The sequence below is a fragment of the Bos grunniens genome, chromosome 17 (genome assembly GCF_055505025.1).
Source record: "Bos grunniens cultivar Pamir isolate PY7600 chromosome 17, Bosgru_T2T1.0, whole genome shotgun sequence".
NCBI lineage: Eukaryota > Metazoa > Chordata > Mammalia > Artiodactyla > Bovidae > Bos > Bos grunniens.
This window is the reverse complement of record NC_141181.1, coordinates 30,325,554-30,350,292: the sequence shown is the minus strand read 5'-3', so window position 1 is coordinate 30,350,292 and position 24,739 is coordinate 30,325,554. Positions and strand designations below refer to the sequence as shown.

Sequence of the window (24,739 nt, the reverse complement as noted above, 5' to 3'; positions counted from 1 at the left end):
TCCTTCCCCTTCTCACAGGCACCGCCTTACTTAAACTGCTCGCATGTCCCTTATACCAGTGGAGTAGCCGTACAACTGGTCTGGGTGCTTCTAATTTCTCCTGTTTGCTGTCTTTCTTCCATACAGCTGACTGTGTTTACTTTCTAAACTACAGTTCTAAATTGTTTTTCTTGTACAGAACCTATTACAAAAAGATACAGTGTAGCAGTTTGGATCAAAAGTATAATTAAACACACACATGAATATTACCAACAAAGCTAACTAAAATGAAGTTGATATCCATGTCCTTAACCAGATCATCCTTATGATCAGGAAAAGAAGGCTGAGATTAAAAAACTTATCTAATATTTCAGGTTTGATCACTGCAGACTATTGTTCAAAGAATTCAGCCACTTCAATTACAATGAAATTTCTTATAATGTAGCCTGAAACAACTGAAACTTTTACTGATTTTTTCAGTATCCATAGCATATTTGCAATGTCAAAATAATTTTTTCAGGAGATTATTATGAGAGGCATTTTGGTTCAGTGTAATAAGTACTAGATTAAGAGTAGGGTTCTGAAAACCTGAAAGTGTTGACATTTTAATTTCATCAAGTTTTCTCTGGTTTTTAGGAATTCAGAATTAGTTCTTGGGTATAACTTATTACTTTACAAGATGTCTCAAGAGTGCTATATTCTAAGGGGCAAACACTTGAAGAGAAAATAAAGGCTAAATGTATAAGCTTTTCTGTCTCTTTGGAAATGAAATCTTTGTCTGGCTGCCTTAGAAAAGACATGCTTTTCTTTAACATAAAAACTATCTTCCTGGTAACTGGGAAACTTTATGAGCCTTCATCTTTTTTAACTTTTATTTTAAAATTGAAAATATTAGAATAATTGTGTTAGGGCAGTGTAACTCCTATGTGTGATGCTATATAGTGGTTGGATGATACATGGCATTATACATTTGTCTAAACCTGTAGATTGTACAACACCAAGAATAAACAGTAACATAAATTGTGGATTTGGGGTGATTATGATTATGAGTTTATCAATTGTAATAAATGAACCACACTGGTGAAGGATGTTGATAGTGGAGGAGGTCATGCATGTCATGGGGAGGGAGTATATGAAAAGTTGCTGTACCTTCAGCTCAGTTTTGCTGTGAACCTGAAACTGCTCTAAAAAGAAAAATCTATTAAATCATTTTTCTACTCAAAAGCTTTTTGTCCTCCCAGATAAATTCCAGATTCCTTAGGATGCTTTTTAAAGCTATTTTAGATCTGTTCTTTAGCCTCTCAGATCCATCTTTGATGATCTTCCTTTAAGTCACCTTTATTCCTACTTGTCTTAGCTCTGGCCACTAATTTAAAAACATCCTAGGGAATTCCCTGGTGGTCCAGTGGTTAGGACTCCATGCTTCCACTGCAGGGGGCACAGGTTCTCCCTAGTTAGAGAACCAAGATCCCACAAGCCATGTAACATAGCAAAGAAAAAAAGAATCCTAAACTGAGTGGTATATAAACAGTAGAAATTTATTTCTCACAGCTCTGGAGACTGGAAGTCCAAGGTCAAGATATCAACATGGCCAAGTTCTGGTGAGGGCCCTCTTCCAAGTTATAGACTGCACATTCTCATTGTATTCTCACATAGTAGAGAGGAGAAACAAGTTCTCTGTGGCTCTTCTAAGGGCATTAATTCCATTCATGAGGGCTCCACCCTTGTGACCTCATCTAATTCTAATTACATCCCAAGGGCCTCACCTCCTGATACCATTGCATTGGGGGGTAGTGTTTCAAAATATGAATTCTGGGGGAACATAAGAATTCAGTGCATAATATTATTACACTGAAATGGTCACCCATTCTCATTCCTAAATGTTCTTTTACTCCTCCTACACTTTGTACATACTTTGTTCTCTCTGTTTGAAATACCTTTTCTTCCTGTCTCTACTTGTCATCATCATTCAAGATCCCATTTAAGTGCTACTTTCTCCTGGAACCTTAATTGATCCTTTTTAGACTTAATTGTAATGGCACCCCACTCCAGTACTCTTGCCTGGAAACTCCCATGGACGGAGGAGGCTGGTAGGCTACAGTCCATGGGGTCGCGGAGAGTCAGACATGACTGAGCGACCTCACTTTCACTTTTCACTTTCATGCATTGGAGAAGGAAATGGCAACCCACTCCAGTGTTCTTGCCTGGAGAATCCCAGGGACAGCGAAGCCTGGTGGGCTGCCGTCCATGGGGTCGCACAGAGTCAGACACGACTGAAGCGACTTAGCAGCAGTGGATCACAACAAACTGTGGAAAATTCTTAAAGAGATGGGAATACCAGACCACCTTACCTGTCTCCTGAGAAGCCTGTATGCAGGTCAAGAACCAGACAGCTAACTGATTCAAAATTGGAAAAGGAGTATGTCATGGCTGTATATTGTCACCCTGCTTATTTAACTTATATGCAGAGTACATCATGCAAAATGCCACAGCTGGAATCAAGATTGAATGAATCACAAGCTAGAATGAAGATTGCCAGGACAAATACCAACAACCTCAGATATGCAGATGATACCGCTCTAATGGCAGAAAGTGAAAAAGAAATAAAGAGCCTCTTGATGAGCATGAAAGAGGAGAGTGAAAAAGTTGGCTTGAAACTCAACATTAAAAAAGATTATGGCATCTGGCCCCATCACTTCATGGCAAATAGAAGAGGCAGAAGTGGAAGCAGTGACAGGTTTTATTTTCTTGGGCTCCAAAATTACTGCAGATGGGGACTGCAGCCTTGAAATTAAAAGATGCTTGCTCCTTGGAAGAAAAGCTATGACCAACCTAGGCAGCATATTTCAAAGCAGAGACATTACTTTCCCAACAAAGGTCCATGTAGTCAAAGCTATGGTTTTTCCAGTAGTCATGTATGGATGTGAGAGTGAGACTATTAAGAAAGCTGAACACCAAAGAATTGATGTTTTTGAACTGTGGTGTTGAAGAAGTCTCTTGAGAGTCCCTTGGACACCAAGGAGATATAACCAGTCAATCCTAAAGGAAATCGACCTTGAATATTCATTAGAAGGACTGATGCTGAAGCTGAAGGTCCAATACTTTGGCCCCCTGATGTGAAAAGCCACCCACTGGAAAAGACCCTGATGCTTGGAAAGGTTGAAGGCAAAGGAGAAGAGGACTCAGAGGATGAGACGGTTCGATGGCATCACCAACTTAATGGATGTGAATCTGAGCAAACTCCAGGAGATAGTGAAGAACAGAGAAGCCTGGCGTGCTATAGTCCATGGGGTCACACAGAGTCATACACAACTTAGCAACTGAACAATAACAAGATTTGATTTCTCCAGTAACAGTTTTTCTCCTGTGTTGTTGTTGTTTAGTCACTAAATAATGTCTGACTGTTTGTGACATCATGGCCAGCTCCTCTGTCCATGGGATTTCCCAGGCAAGAATACTGGAGGGGATTGTCATTTCCTACTCTAGGCAGTCTTCCTGACCCAGGGATCGAACCCACGTCTCCATTGCAGGCAGACTCTTTTACTCCTGAACCGCCAGGGAAGCCCTTGTTTTCTTTATAGCAGTTTTCATTCCTCACTTTTGGCACTTGTGTTTGAGCTAGATGAAGAGCTGTCTGTCCACCTGACTTCTTTTAAAAGCACAGTAAAGTTCTAGCAGAAACCGATTTGCTAGTCTGTGTTTATATCCTTAACTTAGTGCACTGTAGACTTGCCCCGTTTAGCTGAAGTATTGGGATAGGAGATGGGGTCATTATTAGCATAGTTCCAGTGGAGATGTGTCCCTGGTGTAAAGAGTTGTTTCAGGCAACAGGTTCACAGTTGTTAGCTCACTGGCTCACCCCTTCTCTGTTGTGCTTCACATTTGTTCCAGTGGTGGCTGTGGCTGGACTGGAAGGAACACCATCAGCCCACCCCAGGTTCCCCACCTTCTCAAGCTAGCACAGATTTTATCCATTAAAAATCATTGTTTCCTTTTAGAAAACAGGGAGAAGACTTTGGAGATGAAAATTTAGATATTGCTGGTAGACAGAACATAGAAATGAAAACACAGAAAAGCATTACGCAGACCAGTCCTTACTGAACCAAGCCGCAGTGGAATCCATGATAATTTGTCATGCTGCTTTTGTTGTGTGTGGTTTTTCTCTGTCCCTAGACTTGCCCTGCTGTACCTATTAGTACTGTGTAACTACATAGCCACATGTGTTGGCTGCCTAGGTAAAGCATGTGTGCTTTTCCCACTAAAAGTAAAAAAGTATAACGTAAGAGGTTTGAAATTGTAGCCAAAATCTGTTTTCCTTAAGGAAATGTGCCGTGAGGGCTGGCTGTTTCATAACGTTTTTCTCATTTTTGTGGTGACCAAGGAAATGCTGATGCTATTTCACTTGGATAAAATGCTGACATTAATGCAGCTAAGGATCTGAGAGATTCCATAACTTAGAAGAAGAAAAAAAGATGTAGTATCAACATGGAATTCTTGAATACATCAATAATTGAGCAACGTATTAGCATTATCTAAAGTTTGTTTTCTTTAATATATTTCTGTTACAGCTTATGTAAGCAAACTATCTGCAAATTAGCAAGTTTTTCTCTAGGAAGAAGGCCTCTGCCCATATTTACCACATCATTTAGAGTTTGAACCCAATTGATGTGCCATCAAACTTTGCAGGCCGACTATAAATACACAGTTATTTCTGTTTAGAGCAAAGCAGAATAAACCAAGTAAGAATCTCATTGAAAGACATTTGCACAATAACAGCTTTGCAGCTTGCACCATAGGATCTCAGAAAAAGAGAGGAAAGGATATTTATGTTAATATTGATTACTGTGATTTTTATATATCATAAAAATCTTAATTAAAACTGGTAGACTTAAAAATGAATTTTTTATTTTGGAATAAATTTATGTTTACAGAAAAGTTGCGAAGGTAGTACAAAGAGTTTCTGTAAATTCTTCACCCAGGTTTTCTCTGATGTTAACCTTTTACACAAATATGGTACGTTTGTCAAAACTAACATTAGTAATGTTAGTTAGTAATGTCAAAATTAACATTAGTACAGTCCTATTAACTAAACTGACTTTATTCAGATTTCACCGTTCCTCTGCTTAAGTCCTTTTTCGGTTCCCAGATCCAGTCCAGAGTATCATAAGTGAAAATCTCAAAAGAACAGTTTGAACCAAGGTCTGTGACTTCTCAGTTCATTTTCCTTTTATTATGTGTTTTGTCTTCATTTGTATACTACAGTCATTTCCTTGTCTTTATTTTTGTCTCTTACCCCCTTTTTAAAAATTTCTTCCTCTTCTTAAAAAGCAAATTATTCTGCTTAAAGTGAATTATTTTTTAAATCTAGAGGTTAAGAAAATGGATCTCATTCATTGCTGGTGGAAATGTGAATTGCTACAGTCTTTGGGTAAAAATGTATATGTATATACATATATATCACAAGTGTATATATATGTGTGTGTATGTACATATATATATTTTCCTACATAGAAGGATGGTTATTGTATTGTTGTTCATAGGCACACCCCCCGCCAAAAAAAAGTGAATGTAAAGCTTATCAGTAGGTGAGTAATCAAATTCCCTACATTTCCATAAGGGATATAGCCATTAGGGATTTCTAAATCATGATTTTAAGTGATAAATTATACTTGTGTGTGTGCATGTGCATATGTGTAGGTTCCAATCACTTTTTCAAAACAAACAGTAGCAGATTTCCCTATATATATATTATATTGTTATAAGAACATAGATTTTCAGAATTTTTTTTTTATTGAAGTATAGTTGATATGCAATGTTATGTATCAATATATAATTCCAGTTAGTTTCTGGTATACAGCAAAGTGAATCAGTTGTACTTATATATCTATATTCTTTTTCATATTCTTTTCCATTTTGATTCATTACAGGATATTATAGTTCTTTGTGCTATATAGCAAGACCTTGTGTGGTACATAGATTTTAACATCATTTATGTCAGAGAAAGGTAGAAAGGGAAGATGACCTGTACAATAATTACATGCCCATTTATGTAAAATGAGTCTGCCTATATATATAAGAAAGGATGCATGAAAGTACAAGTTGCCAACTAGAAATCTAATCAGCATCAATTCTTTCCTCCTGCTCATCATCACATCTAATCAGTCTCAACATCCTGGTGATTTTCAAGCATGTCTCAAATGTTTTTCCTGCTTTCCGTCTCCTCTCCCATTGCCTTAGTTATATCATATTTGCTTGGACTATGGAAGCAGTCCCCTGCATGGCCTCTTGAATTTTTGTCCACCTCAACTTCTTCTATCATCCTGTCAACGTAGAGCTGTTCAAAGGGTATCTGACTTGGAAACCCTCTACTAAAACTCTTCACTGATGCTCTCTTACCTACACAACAAAATCCAAATCTTTTGCAGGGGTCCCTTGCAAAATTAGAACTCCACATCTCCTATCATTCCCCAACTCACCAACTCTACTCTGACAACCACAGACGGGCTGTGGTTGTCCACATAGACCGAGGAGACTACCCGTCAAGGCCTTTGCTCATCCTGGTACTTTTGTTTGGAATTCTCATCTCGTCCTCTGCTTCAGCCTCCCAAGCCCTCCTCCCTGGCCACTTTAAAACTCACCTGTGTGGTCTCCCTACTGGAAAGTCTCCCTTGATCCCACCCTCAACTTGACCAAGCTGGATAAACTCTCTTTTGCACTGACCATGTGTATTGTCATGAGCTCTTTCTCAGTTTCTCCTCTCCTCTGGACAAGGGAGGGAACTGATGTTTTCATCACTGTAATTCTAGTACTCAGCACAGTGCCTGGTGCTGTTTATTTGTTCCACTACTGAATGCCACCCTCCCTGGCACACTTCCCTGCTGGGATCATTAACTCGTAACCAAAAAGTGGTTTCACATTCAGATTTTAGAGAATAAGATAAATCATGTTTAGCAGGGAGGGATAAATGTTTCTTTGGGATCACGTATCTTTAATATATAGGACTTCCCTGGTGGCTCAGATGGTAAAGCGTCTGTCTACAATGTGGGAGACCCGAGTTCGAGCCCTGGGTTGGGAAGATCCCCTGGAGAAGGAAATGGCAATCCACTCCAGTACTGTTGCCTGGAAAATCCCATGGACAGAGGAGCCTGGTAGGCTACAGTCTATGGGGTCGCAAAGAGTCGGACACGACTGAGCATAATGATGATGATGATCTTTAATATAAATAACATAGCAGATTAAAAGGGTGAGATGATAAAGCAAATCAGCTTCATTCATTTTCTTATTGATATGTATCTCCATAAGTAATTGTGTATAATTATGGTATTTTCATTGTGCCATTTTAAATTATGGTACATTGTTATCTAATTTTTTATGGCAAGGACACAGTTATTTATCAGTAGAACTGCAGAGTTATTAAATGCTGATTTCTGCAGGTATAGATAGATATATTCAAAGCAACTGATAATGGTGAATAATACACATGTGCCTAAGTGCCTAAAATGATCCACACACTGGGGACCAGCAAGGGCCAAAGAAATGTTAGTTTTGATATCTGGGGATAGTTATGCTTTTTTTTTTTTTTTTTAACCAAACATATGTAGTTGAAAATTCAGTATTAATTACCAACCACAGACCAGGGCAGTGGTTAGTTTCAGAGTGAGTAATAGAATAGTGCGTTTTTTTGGATTAATTTTCACGATATTTAGAAAGAGACACTTGACTCTTAAGTTAAAAGAACCACAGTTGCTAATAATAAATACTGCAGAAAATAGAGATGTCTTATAACTGAATGATGAGGACACAGATTATACCCTTTCATGCCAACGTATTACAGTACATGTTTCTGAAAAAACTCTCTCCACATGTTAGTTTTTTTCCACTGTAACAAATTTTGCTTTAAAGTATACCAATTTGAAAGGTAAACTGTAACATAGAACAGGATAGAGTTTGTGGTTAGTTCTGTTACCTTAAGAAGAGTATTTTTGTTTTTCAGTGCTGTTTCAATCACTTTAATAGCAACAATTTTGTTTTTTTCAATGTCCTACTTCCCAGTTAAAAGGTTTTTTTTTAATAATCACATGATGGATTATGTAATATGTGGTTTACTTTTCCTGCTAAAATTGTTCATTAAAAAGAATTTTATGGAAATTTTAGGCTACAAAATGATTATGATTAACTGTGATTGTATGATAAATTAGTTGATCTCAGCAAAGATTTTAGTCCATGGTGAGTGAATGTTCCTTTTTTTGAAACTTTATTATATAAACAAAGTCTCTTAATATTGGTAGGCTTTAGTTTTTGTTTTAGCATGTCAGCCATGATGAATAATTTCTATGCAAATAAGATGTTTTTATGTACAATTTCCAAATGTCTTACATCTGTGGACATAATTGCATAATCAACTACTAACATAAATTATTGTCCAGTGAAATTGTCTAAAGTGAACAAAAATCACACAGGGAATTAAATTTAAAAAACAAAACAGAACCTTAGATTCTAGAAGAGGGCCATCTCTTTTTTTCACTTGTTTTCTTTGCTATCACTGTGCCATTTTGATCCCCTCTCCTCCAACCCCAGTTCTTCAAGGCTCTACAAACAGCATTCTACAGTAAATAATGCTGATGCTCACAGTAAATTAGAAACAGTAAGGAGACTTTGAGATAATCAAGGAGGTTTCACCCTTCCCATCCCCCTTCACCCCAGCCCCTACCCTCATCCCCATGCTGGAAAGGCATAACTGTTTTTCTTATGTTTGGCTGCGATTCAGACTGTCTTTTTTCTTTTCCATAGTGACCTTGAGCCTGAATGGCTGGACAGTGTGCAGAAAAATGGAGAGCTGTTTTATTTGGAGTTGAGTGAGGATGAGGAGGAAAGCCTCCTTCCTGAAACACCTACCGTGAACCATGTCAGATTTAGTGAAAACGAGATTATTATCGAAGAAGATGATTACAGAGAAGGAAAAAAGTATGAACCCAAACTCAAGCGGTTTACCAAGATTTTAAAAAGTAAAAAACTTTTACCCAAGCGCTATAATAAAAAAAATAGTAATGCCAGCGGGCCAGTATCCATTCTAAAGCATCAGTCCAATCAGAAAACGGGAGTTATTGTCCAGCAGCGGCACAAAGATGTGAATATCTACGTAAACCCCAAAAAGCTAACGGTCACCAAAGCCAAAGAGCAGCTCAAGCTTCTGGAAGTACTTGTTGGGATTATCCATCAGACCAAGTGGAGCTGGAGAAGAACTGGAAAACAGGGCGGTGGAGAGAGGCTTGTGGTCCATGGCCTGCTGCCAGGAGGATCTGCAATGAAGAGTGGTCAGGTTTTAATTGGTAAGTCCTGCTGGTGAACATCAGTCCTTGTTTGCAGGGTTAATGGTTGATGATGCCTTGTGAGGAAAGGGATTAAAACAAAATTATACTGAGTCTCAACTAATTAAAGATTGCTCAATGATACTTGGACAATATCATTTGGGATATTTGGGACAGTAGTGAAATTGTAAGGATGGTGTACTGCAATGAGCAGTGTTCTTTAGACAAGCACTTTATGCACTGAATATGCATGCATACCTTATTCAGCCAGGGAACAACTTAACTAATTTTTGAGTTTTTATAAATTTTATTGCATCTTTGTTTTATTTGCTGACAAGAAAAAGAAAATTGACAGTACAGTGATAATTTAGGTTTGAATGACCTATATCCAATAACATGATACAAAAATATGTAATTTAAGAATAAAAATACTTTAAAATTGTATGTTTGGACTTAAGCACACTGAGTTCTTGGAGTGGTTTTTTAATGATTTCCTTTGGCACATTTAGCAACAGTGGTGTTACAAATAAGTTTCCTTTTATGGGCATTTGTCATAAAATATCCTACCAATTTTGAAGGGAAAATAATAAACCTATGAGTTATTCTGAATATGTGTTAAGATGAGCATTTTGTGTTGCTGATATATTTTAAGCTGTTGGATATATTTGAATTAGTAGCAACTTTATTACCTAAGATAAATTAGTTAAAGACGAGACTCTGTTGTTAATGAAACTTACAGGTATTAACAATTCTCAAAGCTGATGGTCTTAAGCTGACTCAGTCTGAGAGCTTTTGATAAAGGAGTTTTTTTTAGATTCTTTAGAAACCATTTAAAATATTTTAAAAATATCTTTTACTTAAAAGTCCAACTTTTGTTTGTCATTGATGTAACAGATAATTTTTTGAGCATCTGCTAAATGCCAGGAATACAAAGGTTACACTAATAATCCAGTTACTTCTCTTAAGTAGCTCATACTGTTGTGAAGGGCTTCCCTTGTGGCTCAGCTAGAAAAGAATTTGCCTGCAATTCAGAGACCCCGGTTTGATATCTGGGTCGGGAAGATCCACTGGAGAAGGGATAGGCTACCCCCTCCAGTCTTCTGGCTTGGAGAATTCCATGGACTGTATAGTCCACGGAGTTGCAAAGAGTCAGACACGATTGAGTGACTTTCACTTAACTGTTGTGGAAGAGGTGGGTCAAAAATAAGCAGTTTCCTGCAGTGTGATAAATGCCACGATGGGGATTTGCAAGGGGGAATCTTATAGGAAGGGCATCTGTGCAAAGTGTGTGTTCTAACTGGTTGCAACAAGATCTCCATTTTCTCTCCTTAAAATGTATTTTGATACTCCTCCCATGGAGAGTTATAGTCTGAGTGGGTGTCTCTGCCCCGCCTCCCTGGCCTTGAACTTGGTTGGCCTGCGCCTGCAGCTTAATTGGTACTGTGTGACTTAAGAAGTGGGATCGTAAACAGGCAATGCTGCTTGCCTGTCACCATTCTGTGAGGAAGTGCTTGCCTGTCACTGTTCTGTGAGGACGCCCAGGTGGCATGAAGAGGCCTTGAGTAGTAGTATTCTGGCTGATGGCCCCAGCTGAGGCCCCAGCTACCCTTCCCAATGGCCACCAGATGTGAGTGAAGAGTCTGTCCAGGGAACTCCAGCCCCAGCCACTGTCCGGCTGCAGCTACATGAGAAGCCCTAGTGAGAACCTCAGCTGAACCCCATCCACCCCAGTACCGGGAGAGATAATAAATGGTGGTTGGTGTTTGTTTCTTTTTTTTTTTTTAACTGAGATATAATTGACATATTAGTTTCAGGTATACAGTATAATGATTTTATATTTGTGTATACTCTGAAATGATCACCACAATAAGTCTAGGAAGCATCCATCTTCACATATAGTTACAAAAATGATCATTATTGTTTGAAGCTAGTGAGTTTTTAGTGATCACTTAGGCAGTAACAGACACCTGGAACAGGAGCTAGTGCATACTTTCATTCTCTGAAGTCCTCACCTTCCTTCTGTGTAAAGTTACAGGATTGGGCCACAATATCTCTAGGGTTTTTTCTTTTAGTTCTGTGAAAGGAGGCCAGCATACCTGCTTATGAAATCCTGCCTGGTTGTTGCAGGATTGCCACCATAATTGTAGGATCCCACATGCTGGAAAACCCCAGCTCATGTCCTCTCTTTATACTCACCTGGGGCCTTTGCTGGGAATACCCATTTGGACTGAGTTTTAGACAAATTTCTAAAATTTTTGTACCCATTTCTCTTGAAACCTAACAGAGAGGTCATTATGACCAGTTAGCCTCCTGTTCCTTATTTCTTTTCCCCTGATAATCACTCCAGTCTGCTGACCCTCCTAGGAATGCCAGTTACCTCTGGGTGTGATCTTTGTGCCTCTGTATGGGAGGAAAGAGAATCAACCAGAGAGGAAGACTACCAGGGTGGGCCTACTGTTTATTGTTAAAATAATTTAAAGGTACCCGAGATGCTAGTAGTCTACTTTATTAACTTGAGTGAGGTAGCATGTATTGTACTACAATTTATGCACTTTTCCTGCATGTGTACTAAATAGCAATAAAAAGTTAGAAAGAAAGATTATAACTTACAAATAAGTAGACAAGGAAATTTGTTGAAATAAAATGATTATTTCATCTTTGGCACAGGGCAAAATGCTTGGCTCATAATAAGCCCTCAAAAACATGTACTGAATGAATAAACTATGTAAAAAGAATACATGCAGGGTTATTGTTACCATCTTTCTAAATTCCATATATATGCGTTAGTATACTGTATTGGTGTTTTTCTTTCTGGCTTACTTCACTCTGTATAATAGGCTCCAGTTTCATCCACCTCATTAGAACTGATTCAAATGTATCTTTTTAATGGCTGAGTAATACTCCATTATGTATATGTACCACAGCTTTCTTATCCATTCATCTGCTGATGGACATCTAGGTTGCTTCCATGTCCTGGCTATTATAAACAGTGCTGCGATGAATTTAGAAAGATGGTAACAATAACCCTGTATACGAGACAGCAAAAGAGACACTGATGTATAGAATAGTCTTTTGGACTCTGGGAGAGGGAGAGGGTGGGATGATTTGGGAGAATGGCATTGAAATATGTATAATATCATATATGAAATGAGTCGCCAGTCCAGGTTCCATGCACGATACTGGATGCTTGGGGCTGGTGCACTGGGATGACCCAGAGGGATGGTATGGGGAGGGAGGAGGGAGGAGGGTTCAGGATGGGGAACACATGTATACCTGTGGCAGATTCATTTCGATATATGGCAAAACCAATACAATATTGTAAAGTTAAAAAATAAAATTAAAAAAAATACATGCAGGGAAAACAATTAGAAGTTAATATAAATACAGCAAAACGCTGTGGTGTTGGATTAGTGTGGGGGCTTTATGGGTGATTGTTGTCTGCTTTTTCAAGTTTTGAACTTTATGATTAAGCCCTGTAGTTTTAAAATTACATAATTTGGGAATAAAGAATGGATGATTTTTTTTCAGCATTTATTTTTTAAAATTCTCTGAGCAGTCATAGGTATTAAGCTTCTGAATAATGAATATTACCTCATAACCTAACTTACACCAGACATATAAATCACTGCTAGGAAAGAGCCTTCGTCCTTGAATGCTTCATTGGGCAGATGCCCTCATTTATCAAGATCAGAAGCCCTGTTCCAAGTCGGGTATGTGTTCATACCCATCAGTGGACAATTGTAATGTCATGGTGAGTTTGCTAAATGCAAAGCACCTTGCTCAATTGCACAAGGTGCTTCTGTGGTGGTAATTCCTCACTTGTTTCTCTCGCGGTGACGTGCACACTGCAGTCGCCCCACAGGCAGGAGGATCATGAGAGCTTTGTCCCGATCAGTGCAGCTTGCTCCGGGTGACCTGCCCTTGTCTCATTGGAGAGTGACCCACCGTTGGCTAAAGTCCCTTGAGCAGCACACTGAGACTGGTGACTCCTCTTTCTTTTCACGACAGCAGAAATCTGTTCTATTCTCACTCTTCTTTGCTGGTTTCTTGGGGGTTTTGCTCCCTTTCTTGGTGCCATTTTTGCTGTTCAGGCTGCCAAGGGCTTGCATGTTTATTTTTATATTTCTGTTAAAGTTTGACAGATAATAGCTCCTGAACCACCTGTAGCAGGTCCCCATCTCGGTCAAGAGCAAGTAGAAGTTCTCCTTTTATCTACATCCTAGAAACTGGCTATCATCTGTGTTTTTTTTTTTCTTCAAGATTATTATTCAGGTCATTTAAAATTAGGTGTTCTTTTAAGGATTGGGAAGGATAGGGTTAGAAGAAGTACACATTGGTATTCTAGACCCTGCATACCCTGAAGACTATTTCTGATGAAGAATAAACAAAGTTTTTATTTCAAGTTCTTTTTGTATCAACTTCTGATATGCTCCCCTGTGGTCACTAAATAGATTTGTTTTATATAATATTTGTGCTGTTTTGCTTTTAAATTTTAAAAAAATTTTGGAAGAGCTTTTTGATTTACTTTTAAAAATCATTTAAATTGAGGTGTTACTCTATAACATGCCCAAATCTTAAATGAATACTCAGTGAATTTTAACGTATCTATATACCTTTGTAACTACAACCCAGGTGGGTACCCATATGCTCCATGGTGCATCCTCCTTATTGGTACACCCACCAAAGATAATCTTCTAAAAGTCAGAAGTTTTCTAGCAACAGTTGATTTCACCTCTTCTTTAGCTTCATGTATATGGAAGTATATGGTGTGTATTCTCTTGTTTCTGTTTTCTTTAGTTTATAGTCTATGAGACATGTGGATGTTGTCACTATGTAGTAATCCATTGTATGAATGCATACTATTTGTTTTTCCATTCCACTGTTGACAGACATTGGGGGTTTGCAATTAAAATATCTGAAGCTCTCTTTTGAAAAGATAGCTTTGGGTTTTATGAACATGTCATGTATGGATGTGAGAGTTGGACTGTGAAGAAAGCTGAGTGCCAAAGAATTGATGCTCTTGAACTGTGGTGTTGGAGAATACTCTTTAGAGTCCCTTGGACTGCAAGGAGATCCAACCAGTCCATCCTAAAGGAAATCAGTCCTGGGTATTCATTGGAAGGACTGATGTTGAAGCTGAAACTCCAATACTTTGGCCACCTCATACGAGGAGTTGACCCATTGGAAAAGACTCTGATCCTGGGAGGGATTGGGGGCAGGAGGAGAAGGGGATGACAGAGGATGAGATGGCTGGATGGCATCACCAACTCAATGGACATGAGTTTGAGTGAACTCTGTGAGTTGGTGATGGACCGGGAGGCCTGGCGTGCTGTGATTCATGGGGTCGCAAAGAGTCAGACATGACTGAGCGGCTGAACTGAACTGAATGTGTGATTTTACTATCTAATCTTTGGTAGACTGTTATTTGGTATACATTTTTGTCTTCTCCCATTATAGTTGTAACACTTTGATATTCTTTGTTTTCCTATATTTACAATCCCCAAGTAAAATTACTTTTATTTGTTTGTTTATTTTTGACTGTACCGTGTGGCTTGTGGGATCCTAGTTCCCCGACCAGGGATCAAACCCAGGTGCCCTGCAGTGGAAGCACAGAGTCCCAACCCCTGGGCCTCCAGGGAAGTCCCCATTTCTATATGTTTAATGAAAATAACTCTACTTACTTGTCTCTCTTCTCTCATATAATTTATCCCCCATATTTTTACCCATGGTACTTGATCCACTAGTAAAGACACTGAAGCAGTGACTTCATTGGAAAGAGAATTTTAAGAGATTTTAGGCCCTTGTAGAGAGAGTCTGGTGCAGTTACTTCCCTCCGTGGGTGAGCACCGGAGGTGTCATGTTCCTTATCCAAGAGCAGACAGCCAGCCAGTCAGTGATAAAGCTGGAATCTATGGGTTGTGAATTCTGTTCACAGAGCTCTTTCACTTAACCATGTTGCTCACTTGAGTGGGTGGGGAGTGCCAAAAGATTTCCCTTTGAAACAAAAAAGAAATGATTTAATCCTTTCAAAAATGTAATTGGGAAATAAGCTACCACAATGTACTGTTTAATCCAGTGAATCCATTTTGAAACATTTGTTCTCAAGAAGTCATCTATAAGACACACCTGCAAGCCATCCCAGCAGTTCAAGTCAGGCCCACCAGCCTAAAATCTCTTAAAATTCTGTCTTTCCAATGAACTCACCACCCATTTTTGTGCAGTCTGCAAACTGAGAATGGTTTTAACCTTTTTCAATGGTTAGAAAACAAATCAAAAGAGTGATATTTTATGACATATGAAAACTTTATGAAATGCAGACATCAGTGTTCATAAATAAAATTTCATTGGAACACAGCTACATTCATTTGTTTATTGCTACTTTAAAGCTGCAATGTCAAAGTTGAAGAGTTGCAACAAAGACCATATGGCCTGCAGAGCCTAATGTATTTACTGATCTGAGCCTTTTCAGAAAAAGTCTGCTGACCCCTGATGTAAAAAGAGGAAAAACTATGTGCATGAAAACATTTGTTGAAGCATTTTTCAGTTAGAATAAAAAACAAAAAACATGAAAATGTCAGGCCAACAGTATGGTTATTTAAATTATAATTTAATAATTATAAATTATTTGTTATTTGACCATTAAAGTTATAATTCTAAAAACTATATAACCAGCATAAAAATTCTTATTCCTTGAGAGATTTAAAAGGAAAAAATAATTCCTGATGACTCCTTTGTGTGAACAGAGGTAAAGACTAAAAATAATTTTCAAAATGAATCATGGCTATAGGTGGCTCAGCTGGTAAAGAACCCATCTGCCAATGCAGGAGACCCAGGTTCAATCCCTGGGTTGGGAAGATCCCTTGGAGAAAGGAATGGCCACCCACTCAAGTATTCTTGCCTGGAGAATTGCATGGACAAAGGAGCTTGGTGGGCTACAGTCCATGGGGTTGCAAAGAGTTGGACACGACTGAGTGACTGAACAACGACAATTAGTGCCATAAATAATTTATAGTCATCAGTGGTTTTTCCCAACATTTCTGTAGTATTATTTTCTATTTTAATGAGAAATGAAAACCTTACAATAGTTTCTTATTCATCATCTTCTGACAATATGATATTTTAATATCATATTAAATTTTACATGGGCTTCCCTGATAGCTCAGATGGTAAAGCGTCTGCCTACAATGCAGGAGACCCAGGTTCCATCCCTGGGTCAGGAAGATCCCCTGGAGAAGGAAACGGCAACCCATTCCAGTATTGATGCCTGGAAAATCTCATGGACCGAGGAGCCTGGTGGGCTACAATCCATGCAGTTACAAAAAGTCGGACACGACTGAGCAACTTCACTTCACTTCATAATATTAGTAGTTATTATTACTTAATATTACTTAATAAATAAGTTATTATTAATATTCTGTACAATATTAGTAGTTACAATATTTGTGCTATCATTAGTCAAGGAACTCTAGAATGGTAGGTTGGGAGGGACCTTGATTTTCTCTAGTTTAGTGCTTAAGTATTATAGTTGAGGGATTGATATTGAAGTTAAAAAATATAGTAGTTTTTATTCTCTCAAAACTTAAGATTTTGTCAGTAAATGCATTAACTTTAATGAATAAAATGGCAGTACGTAACTGCTTAAAAAAGCAGATGCTTTCCCCTCTTAAGTCAAATTCAGCTTAATTTAAATGAACAATTTAAATTCACAATCTGATCCCAACCCCCCATCTCATACGTATTTTCCAGTCCTCCTGTACATTAAATACTCACTTCTAACAGGACTGATTTTTTCTTTCCCCGGTGACCTCCAAAGGTACCTTGTATATCCATCTGTTCTTTAGCATTCTTGGTCTCTGACTCTCATTTGGTGCTTAGTCAAGGTTGCTTTATGTTGTTCAGTGGGTATATTAATTTCCTATTGCTACTGTGACAAATTACCAGACCTGGTGGTTCAAAACAGCACAAATTTATCATCTTACAGTTTTGGAAATCAGAAGTCTAAAATGTGTTTTCCTACACTACAATCAATGCATGTGTCCACAAGGGCTGCATTCAGTCTGGAGTCTCCAAGGAAGAACTCCTTTCCTTGGCAAGCTTCTAGAGAACTCCTTTCCTTGGCAAGCTTCTAGAGAACTCCTTTCCTTGGCAAGCATTCCTAGCCTTGTGGTCCCTAATTTCACCTTCTAACCTGGCAGTGTAGCATCTTGAAGTCTTTCTCTGACTGACTTTCCTGCCTCATTCCTTTAAAGATCCTTTGATTACATGGGACTCACTTGATTAATCTCCCAATCTCATGTTTCTTAATTACATCTGAAAAGTCTCTTAGCTATGTAAAGTAACATATTCACAGATTTTAGAAATTAGGATGTAGACATTTTTGGAGGACTATTCTGCCTACCACAGTGTGTGTTTTTTATTTTGTTTTATAAGATATGAGTGTTATTTTTTTCTTTGCAGTAGTAATAATATATGCTTATTGTAGACCATTTAGAAAATGTAATAAAGCAAAGAAAAAGTCCAGTCACCCAAAGACAGCATTTTGGTGTGTGTCCTTTATTTTTCATACATTTATGTGTAATAATTTTGTTCAAAAGTAATTTCTTAAATTGTGTATTCATTTTGCATATAATGTTAGTGGAACTGTAAACTAACTTTTGCATATATATTTCCATAGTCCATGATGCCTAATGTAGTTAGTATGCTTCAGTACACATTTGTCATTTGATATAAGTAGATGTTGAGAGATTGATGGGTGTTCTGAAATAATAAACTTTACATTGAGGAATTGACTTAAGCATTATGATAAACTAACCTTCTCTCTGTAGGTTTTATTTGATTCTTGAATGTATCTCTTGATAAACTTGGTAGATTTTCCCTCTTATTTCTACCCATCAATAATCCTCAGACTATTGCTTATTTAACAGTTCAAACCAATTCATGCATTTCATTTCCTTTCAGCCTTTGAGATGGCACCATGCATACTAATGACTCCCATGCACTTGTTGAGAAAGAGCTTTTCTGGGGCACAGGCTGCCCACTGCAGTGATGTGATGTCCAGGAAGCCTGCCACCTCTGACTCACCTCACAGGAGGTGCTCAGAAAAACACAAGGAAAACAAATATCTGGGAAATGGAAAGGAGATACAACTCTTTATAGAAAGAGACAGTTTTCTACTAAACATTTTAAAATATTGTGTACATACTACAGTTGTTCTAGGATTAATTTTCATGCCTTTTGTGATGATTCATGTCTCCTAGTTTTAGAGGTTTGCTGGACATGGTGCTTTCAGACTACACTTCCTACAATACTCAACTACAGAACTGTATTCATTAGGGTGTGGGGTGGGGGGGAGGAAAGGAGTCATTTGTGACATTATCAGGTGGTTTTAGTTTAAAGGAACAAGTTTTAAATCGTTTCACTATTTAAGTGTCCTGAGGACAGAATAATCTACAGACAGTAGAACTCATGGTTGGTATCATCCAGAAGTGGTTTTGTTTTACATCAGTACTCCTGTATTGTGTTCAAATTCCTTCATCTTTCCCTTGCCCCCTCTTCCTTCCTTCTCCCTCTTTTTCTTTCATTATTTTCTTTCTTTCTCTCCTCCTCTCCCTTTCTCCTTCCATTCCTTTCTTCCTTTTAAAAATCAGTATAGGTATAAATAATGTTATATAGTATACTTATTTAATCTCTTGTTTAAAAATAACTAGGGGAGTATGTTGCTTTTTTATTTTTCCAAGTTGAACTAACGTTGGAAATTTAGTTTGCAAGTTCTTTCTTTTCTTCCAGTATGATTGAGATATAACTGACATAAAGCACTATAGAAGTTTAAGGTGTACAGCATAATAAATTGACTTACATCATAAAATGATTACCATAATAAGTGGTAATGTTTAGTGAGTATGCATCATTTCATATAGGTACAAAGTTAAAGAAGTAGAAAAAGAATTTTTGTGTGTGATGAAAACTCTTAGGATTTACTTTCTAAACACCTTTGTTATGTAACATACTGGAGCATTAATTATACTTATGTCGTAATTACATTCTTAATACTTATTTATCTTATAACTGGAAATTTGTACCTTTTGACCAACCTCATCCAATTTTCCCCTTCCTGGCTTCCCTGCCTCTGGTAACCACAAATCCATTTTCTTTTTCTATGAGTTTGTTTGTTTGTTTGGTTTAAACCATTTATTGCCTAGTACAATGCTTTTTTTTTTAATTTTATTTTTTAACTTTACAATATTGTATTGGTTTTGCCATATATCAAAATGAATCTGCCACAGGTATACATGTGTTCCCCATCCTGAACCCTCCTCCCTCCTCCCTCCCCATACCATCCCTCTGGGTCATCCCAGTGCACCAGCCCCAAGCATCCAGTATTGTGCATGGAACCTGGATTGGCGATTCATTTCACATATGATAATATACATGTTTCAATGCCATTCTCCCAAATCATCCCACCCTTGCCGTCTCGCACAGAGTCCAAAAGACTGTTCTATACATCAGTGTCCTTTTGCTGTCTCGTATACAGGGTTATTGTTACCATCTTTCTAAATTCCATATATATGCATTAGTATACTGTATTGGTGTTTGTCTTTCTGGCTTACTTCACTGTGTATAATAGGCTCCAGTTTCATCCACCTCATTAGAACTGATTCAAATGTATTCTTTGTAATGGCTGAGTAATACTCCATTGTGTATATGTACCACAGCTGTCTTATCCATTCATCTGCTGATGGACATCTAGGTTGCTTCCATGTCCTGGCTATTATAAACAGTGCTGCGATGAACATTGGGGTACACGTGTCTCTTTCAATTCTGGTTTCCTCAGTGTGTATGCCCAGCAGTGGGATTGCTGGATCATAAGGCAGTTCTATTTCCAGTCTTTTAAGGAATCTCCACACTGTTCTCCATAGTGGCTGTACTAGTTTTCATTCCCACCAACAGTGTAAGAGGGTTCCCTTTTCTCCACACCCTCTCCAGCATTTATTGCTTGTAGACTTTTGGATCGCAGCCATTCTGACTGGCATGATATGGTACCTCATAGTGGTTTTGATTTGCATTTCTCTGATAATAATGAGTGATGTTGAGCATCTTTTCATGTGTTTGTTAGCCCTCTGTATGTCTTCTTTGGAGAAATGTCTATTTAGTTCTTTGGCCCATTTTTTGATTGGGTCATTTATTTTTCTGGAATTGAGCTGTAGGAGTTGCTTGTATATTTTTGAGATTAGTTGTTTGTCTGTTGTTTCATTTGCTATTATTTTCTCCCATTCAACCTGCCTGACTTCAGGCTCTACTGCAAAGCCACAGTCATCAAGACAGTATGGTACTGGCACAAAGACAGAAATATAGATCAATGGAACAAAATGGAAAGCCCAGAGATAAATACACGCACATATGGACACCTTATCTTTGACAAAGGAGGCAAGAATATACAATGGATTAAAGACAATCTCTTTAACAAGTGGTGCTGGGAAAACTGGTCAACCACTTGTAAAAGAATGAAACTAGAGCACTTTCTAACACCATACACAAAAATAAACTCAAAATGGATTAAAGATCTAAACATAAGTCCAGAAACTATAAAACTCCTAGAGGAGAACATAGGCAAAACACTCTCCGACATACATCACAGCAGGATCCTCTATGACCCACCTCCCAGAATATTGGAAATAAAAGCAAAAATAAACAAATGGGACCTAATTAAACTTAAAAGCTTCTGCACAAGAAAGGAAACCATAAGCAAGGTGAAAAGACAGCCTTCAGAATGGGAGAAAATATTTGTTTTGTAAGTGTAAACGACCTACAGCACTGTGTTGGTTCCTATTATATAGCATAGTGATTTGATATTTCTGTACATCTCAAAATTCTCAACTTTTAAGAAAAGTTATGAGGTTGCTCAAAGTGCTATAATAGTGAACCATCATGTCAGACTTGGTGGCCAAACCCAATGCCATTCTCAACTGAATGGCATTTCTTGAGCATCTAAACCTAGGCAGGTCATTGCAGGCTCTCACAGGGCTGGCCTAAGAAACTCCTGCTCACTCTGCACTTTGCCCCTTTCCCGTATGACAGCATATCAAGGAAACCAAGGAACGAAGGCAGAGAGAGGAAGGGAGAACAGCAGTGGGCAAAGTAATGTCAGTTTCACCTGTTCCCCAGCCCTCATTCACAAAGGTCATCATGAAGAGGAGCAAGGGACACCTACACACAGTAGTGGGTTGCTTTAAAGGAAAGGAACTTGAGTTTAGGAAGCCTAAATCTTTTATAAAGAACAATTATTAATAATAAGACACTGAGGGAGAAGTTATCCTTATTATTCTGTACTTTTGCTCTGGAGGGAGACATTATTTCATCCAAAACTGTTCTCTGTACAATCTTGAAAAGATAATTCAGAACAAAGACTTTCAGTTCCTTGGCTTGTAAGATACAGAAAAGCATGAAAGGTCAATAGAGAGTTGTCTGACAACACTGTTTTATCTATATGCCTGTTTGTTTTGTCTTCTCCAAAGAATATTAAGCTCCATATGTATAGAGATTTTTGTCTGTTTTGTTCATTCTCTATCTGCAGTGCCTACAACAGTGCCTGGCATACAATAAGTGTTTGTTGGATGAATTAATGAATGGTTGTAATTATTTAATGTATATCCTATCAGTAAGAATGATGAGAAAAAATAACCTTGTTATGTGTATTGCAGTTCACTGGTGTTTAGATATTACCTTCATATTTTGGGAGTAAATTTCCAAATTTAACACTGATCTTTATTTTATTAAAACCACTTGATTTGATAATATACACATTTAAGGGAAAGCCATGGAAAAGGATATTTTAACTGAAACATGCTGTAGATTTTATTGTGGTTGGGGGCTTTTGAAACAAAATGCTGTGTGTAGACAAAGATCAGTAATAACAGTGAATACCCAGCATTTTGAGTTTGGATGTACCACATGAATTTAATTAAAATTTCAGCTGAATTTTTTTACTGTGTGGGTCTAAGTGTTTAGATTCAATTTTGTTAAGTGTAATACTTGCTTAATGCTACAAATTTTCCATTTGTCCCTTGGATTGATATAATTCTCCCAATTGTAGAAAAAATAAGAATATTCATCTCTTTAAACATTCATAGGTTATGTTTAGTTATGGTGCAGTGTTGGGCTGCATTATAGTTTAAGAGTGGGGTGGCAGATTAGCTCTGCCACTAAAGAGTTTTATAATCTTGAGCAAGTCCCTGAATGTCTGCACCACATTTTGTACTGCACTTGGAAGGTCAGATTAGATACTTTTTAATGTTCCAACTCCAGATCTTTTTCAGTTTTGGATACTCACACAACTGTCTTTCATTGTGGTCGTGTTTTCAGGTGATGTCCTCGTTGCTGTGAACGATGTAGAGGTGACCTCTGAGAACATAGAGAGAGTTCTGTCTTGCATTCCTGGACCTATGCAGGTGGGCATTCTTTTTCTGTGTTTTGTGATGAAATAGGTGCGTCTTGTGCTATTTTCTTTTTATAAAATTCTGAGAAGAGTCATGTATAATGGGTGAGTTATACACTAGAATACTTTAAAATTTTTAGCTCTCAACATTTTTAGCTTTTGGAAATAGTTCTAAAAGGAAAGAGAAATATCTGTAAGAACAATACTAAAAACATCCATAATAACCAACTTGCCATTGTAAGTACCATACATATTGATGAAAATCCAGTTTCTCGAGAAGTCATTTTTAACCAGTCATGGAATTTTCTATTCTGACTTATTAAAATCATAATTTCTATAAAGTTTTTAAAAATGTGGTTTGGTTTTGTTTAAACACTATACTCTTTTCTTGATTTTTACGTTATCTAGTTTAGCCTTACTCCTAAGCTTTTGTTTAGCCACATAATGAATTATTTTTCATTCCTTGTAAGGTAAAAATAAATTTTTTCCATAATATGTTATTTTGATACTGTAAGCATTGACATTTTGTATTATAGATGACATTTTTAGGTCATTAGATGTATTTTTAAGATGCCGTACCTCCTATTCAAGAATGTTCTACTCTTGTTAGCATGGGGAATTGGCTTTCTCTCTTTAGAGGGATAGGAAGGATGATATGCTTTAGAAAGGTTAGAGTCTCCATCAGGCAGTAAAAGAAGGAAGCAGTTTTTAGATTTATGGGAATGAAGAACAGAATGCCTAATAAATCAGAGTCATACCTGCATCTGATTGAGACTGTGAGGTAACAGGACTCATTACAAAGTTTCTTGTTTTCTAAGAAGTAAAATTTTGTTGTATTCACTTCCTTCTTAAAATACACACACATGCGTGTGCACACATACTTTGAACATACACACACACACGCACACAGATGCTCTGTAAATTAAGCTGTCTTTGGAAATGCAAAATGAAAGTGCTGGAATAACTATGATAGCCAGTGACCAGCCATGCCTAGGAGTGGTTAGACAGATGATGCTGTTTGAAATGAAAAAAAGAATCTTGCAGACACCAGGCATGGAGAAGGAAATAGTAACCCACTCCAGTATTCTTGCCTGGAGAATCCCATGGACAGAGGATCCTGGAGGGCTACAGTCCACAGGGTCACAAAGAATCGGACACGACTGAGTGACTAAGCACACCAGACATAGTGCTGGAGCAGAGTGTGCTGGTATCCCCTTTAGTTGCTAGATGCGGAGAGGAACAAGGGTGGGCCAGGGGTACCAGAGCACCTCACTGGGCTCAGACAGGAGCTACTTACCAGTCAGTAATGAAAAATCACAGTATCTTAAAGCCTGAAACAGCGTCATCCAAGTAAAGTGGCTGCACGTGAGCCCCGAATGAGGGCTCCTCCTTTCTTACGTGTGTCACTTGCAGGTGTCCCGACAGTACTGCCAGAGTTCAGCCACATCTGTTCTGCCTTCACAAAAAGTTATGTTTCCAGTGGAGTCACATTATTCTTACAGTTAATTAATACACAGCATTTGCAAATTTGGCCATGCACAGTTGGCAGAAAAAGGAAGAGAAAGAAATAATGATTTAAATATTTTGGACCAATTTCACCCACCATTTCCATGTCCTTGTTAAGCATGAAATAGGAGTTGTATATTTGCTGCTGCCCAGTTTGCCATTACAACTGCATTAAATGTTCTGTGTTTAAACATACGTTTATATATATAAACCGTGTATATATATTTATATATTTTTTTACAACATTATTCTTAAGTGCCAATTCTTATATCTTGTCCCAAAATGAGGAAACAGCAGTCCTCACTTCAGCTGTGCATATACTAAAATTGGAATGATACAGAGAAGATTAGTATGGCCCCTGCACAAGGATGACATGCAAGTTCAGGAAGTGTTCCTTATTTTTTGAATATCCAGTATGGTCAATAAATAAATAGAATTAAAAATTAAAAAACAAAATGAGGAAACAGCAAAGATGGAAGAAACACTGTTGTGGGTCAGAATGATCATATTGAGA

General features: G+C 37.8%; 1 protein-coding gene and 1 non-coding gene across 5 annotated transcripts in view; both read left to right on the top strand.

The window, feature by feature from the left end:
• INTU (inturned planar cell polarity protein) overlaps positions 1-24,739 on the top strand; it is a 93,791-nt gene that overhangs the window by 13,100 nt on the left and 55,952 nt on the right. For all 4 annotated transcript variants that reach the window (XR_015144295.1, XM_086346777.1, XM_086346775.1 and 1 more), the window contains exons 2-3: positions 8,770-9,308; positions 22,647-22,732. Coding sequence is in view for 3 of the 4 variants with exons in the window: in XM_086346777.1 (XP_086202903.1) it covers positions 8,770-9,308; positions 22,647-22,732 (625 nt within the window). In the remaining variant the exon portion in view is untranslated. The remainder of the gene's footprint in view (positions 1-8,769; positions 9,309-22,646; positions 22,733-24,739) is intronic.
• Positions 24,524-24,628, top strand: LOC147355167 (U6 spliceosomal RNA). Its single transcript, XR_015144937.1, has one exon. It is a non-coding gene; the product is annotated as a U6 spliceosomal RNA (small nuclear RNA).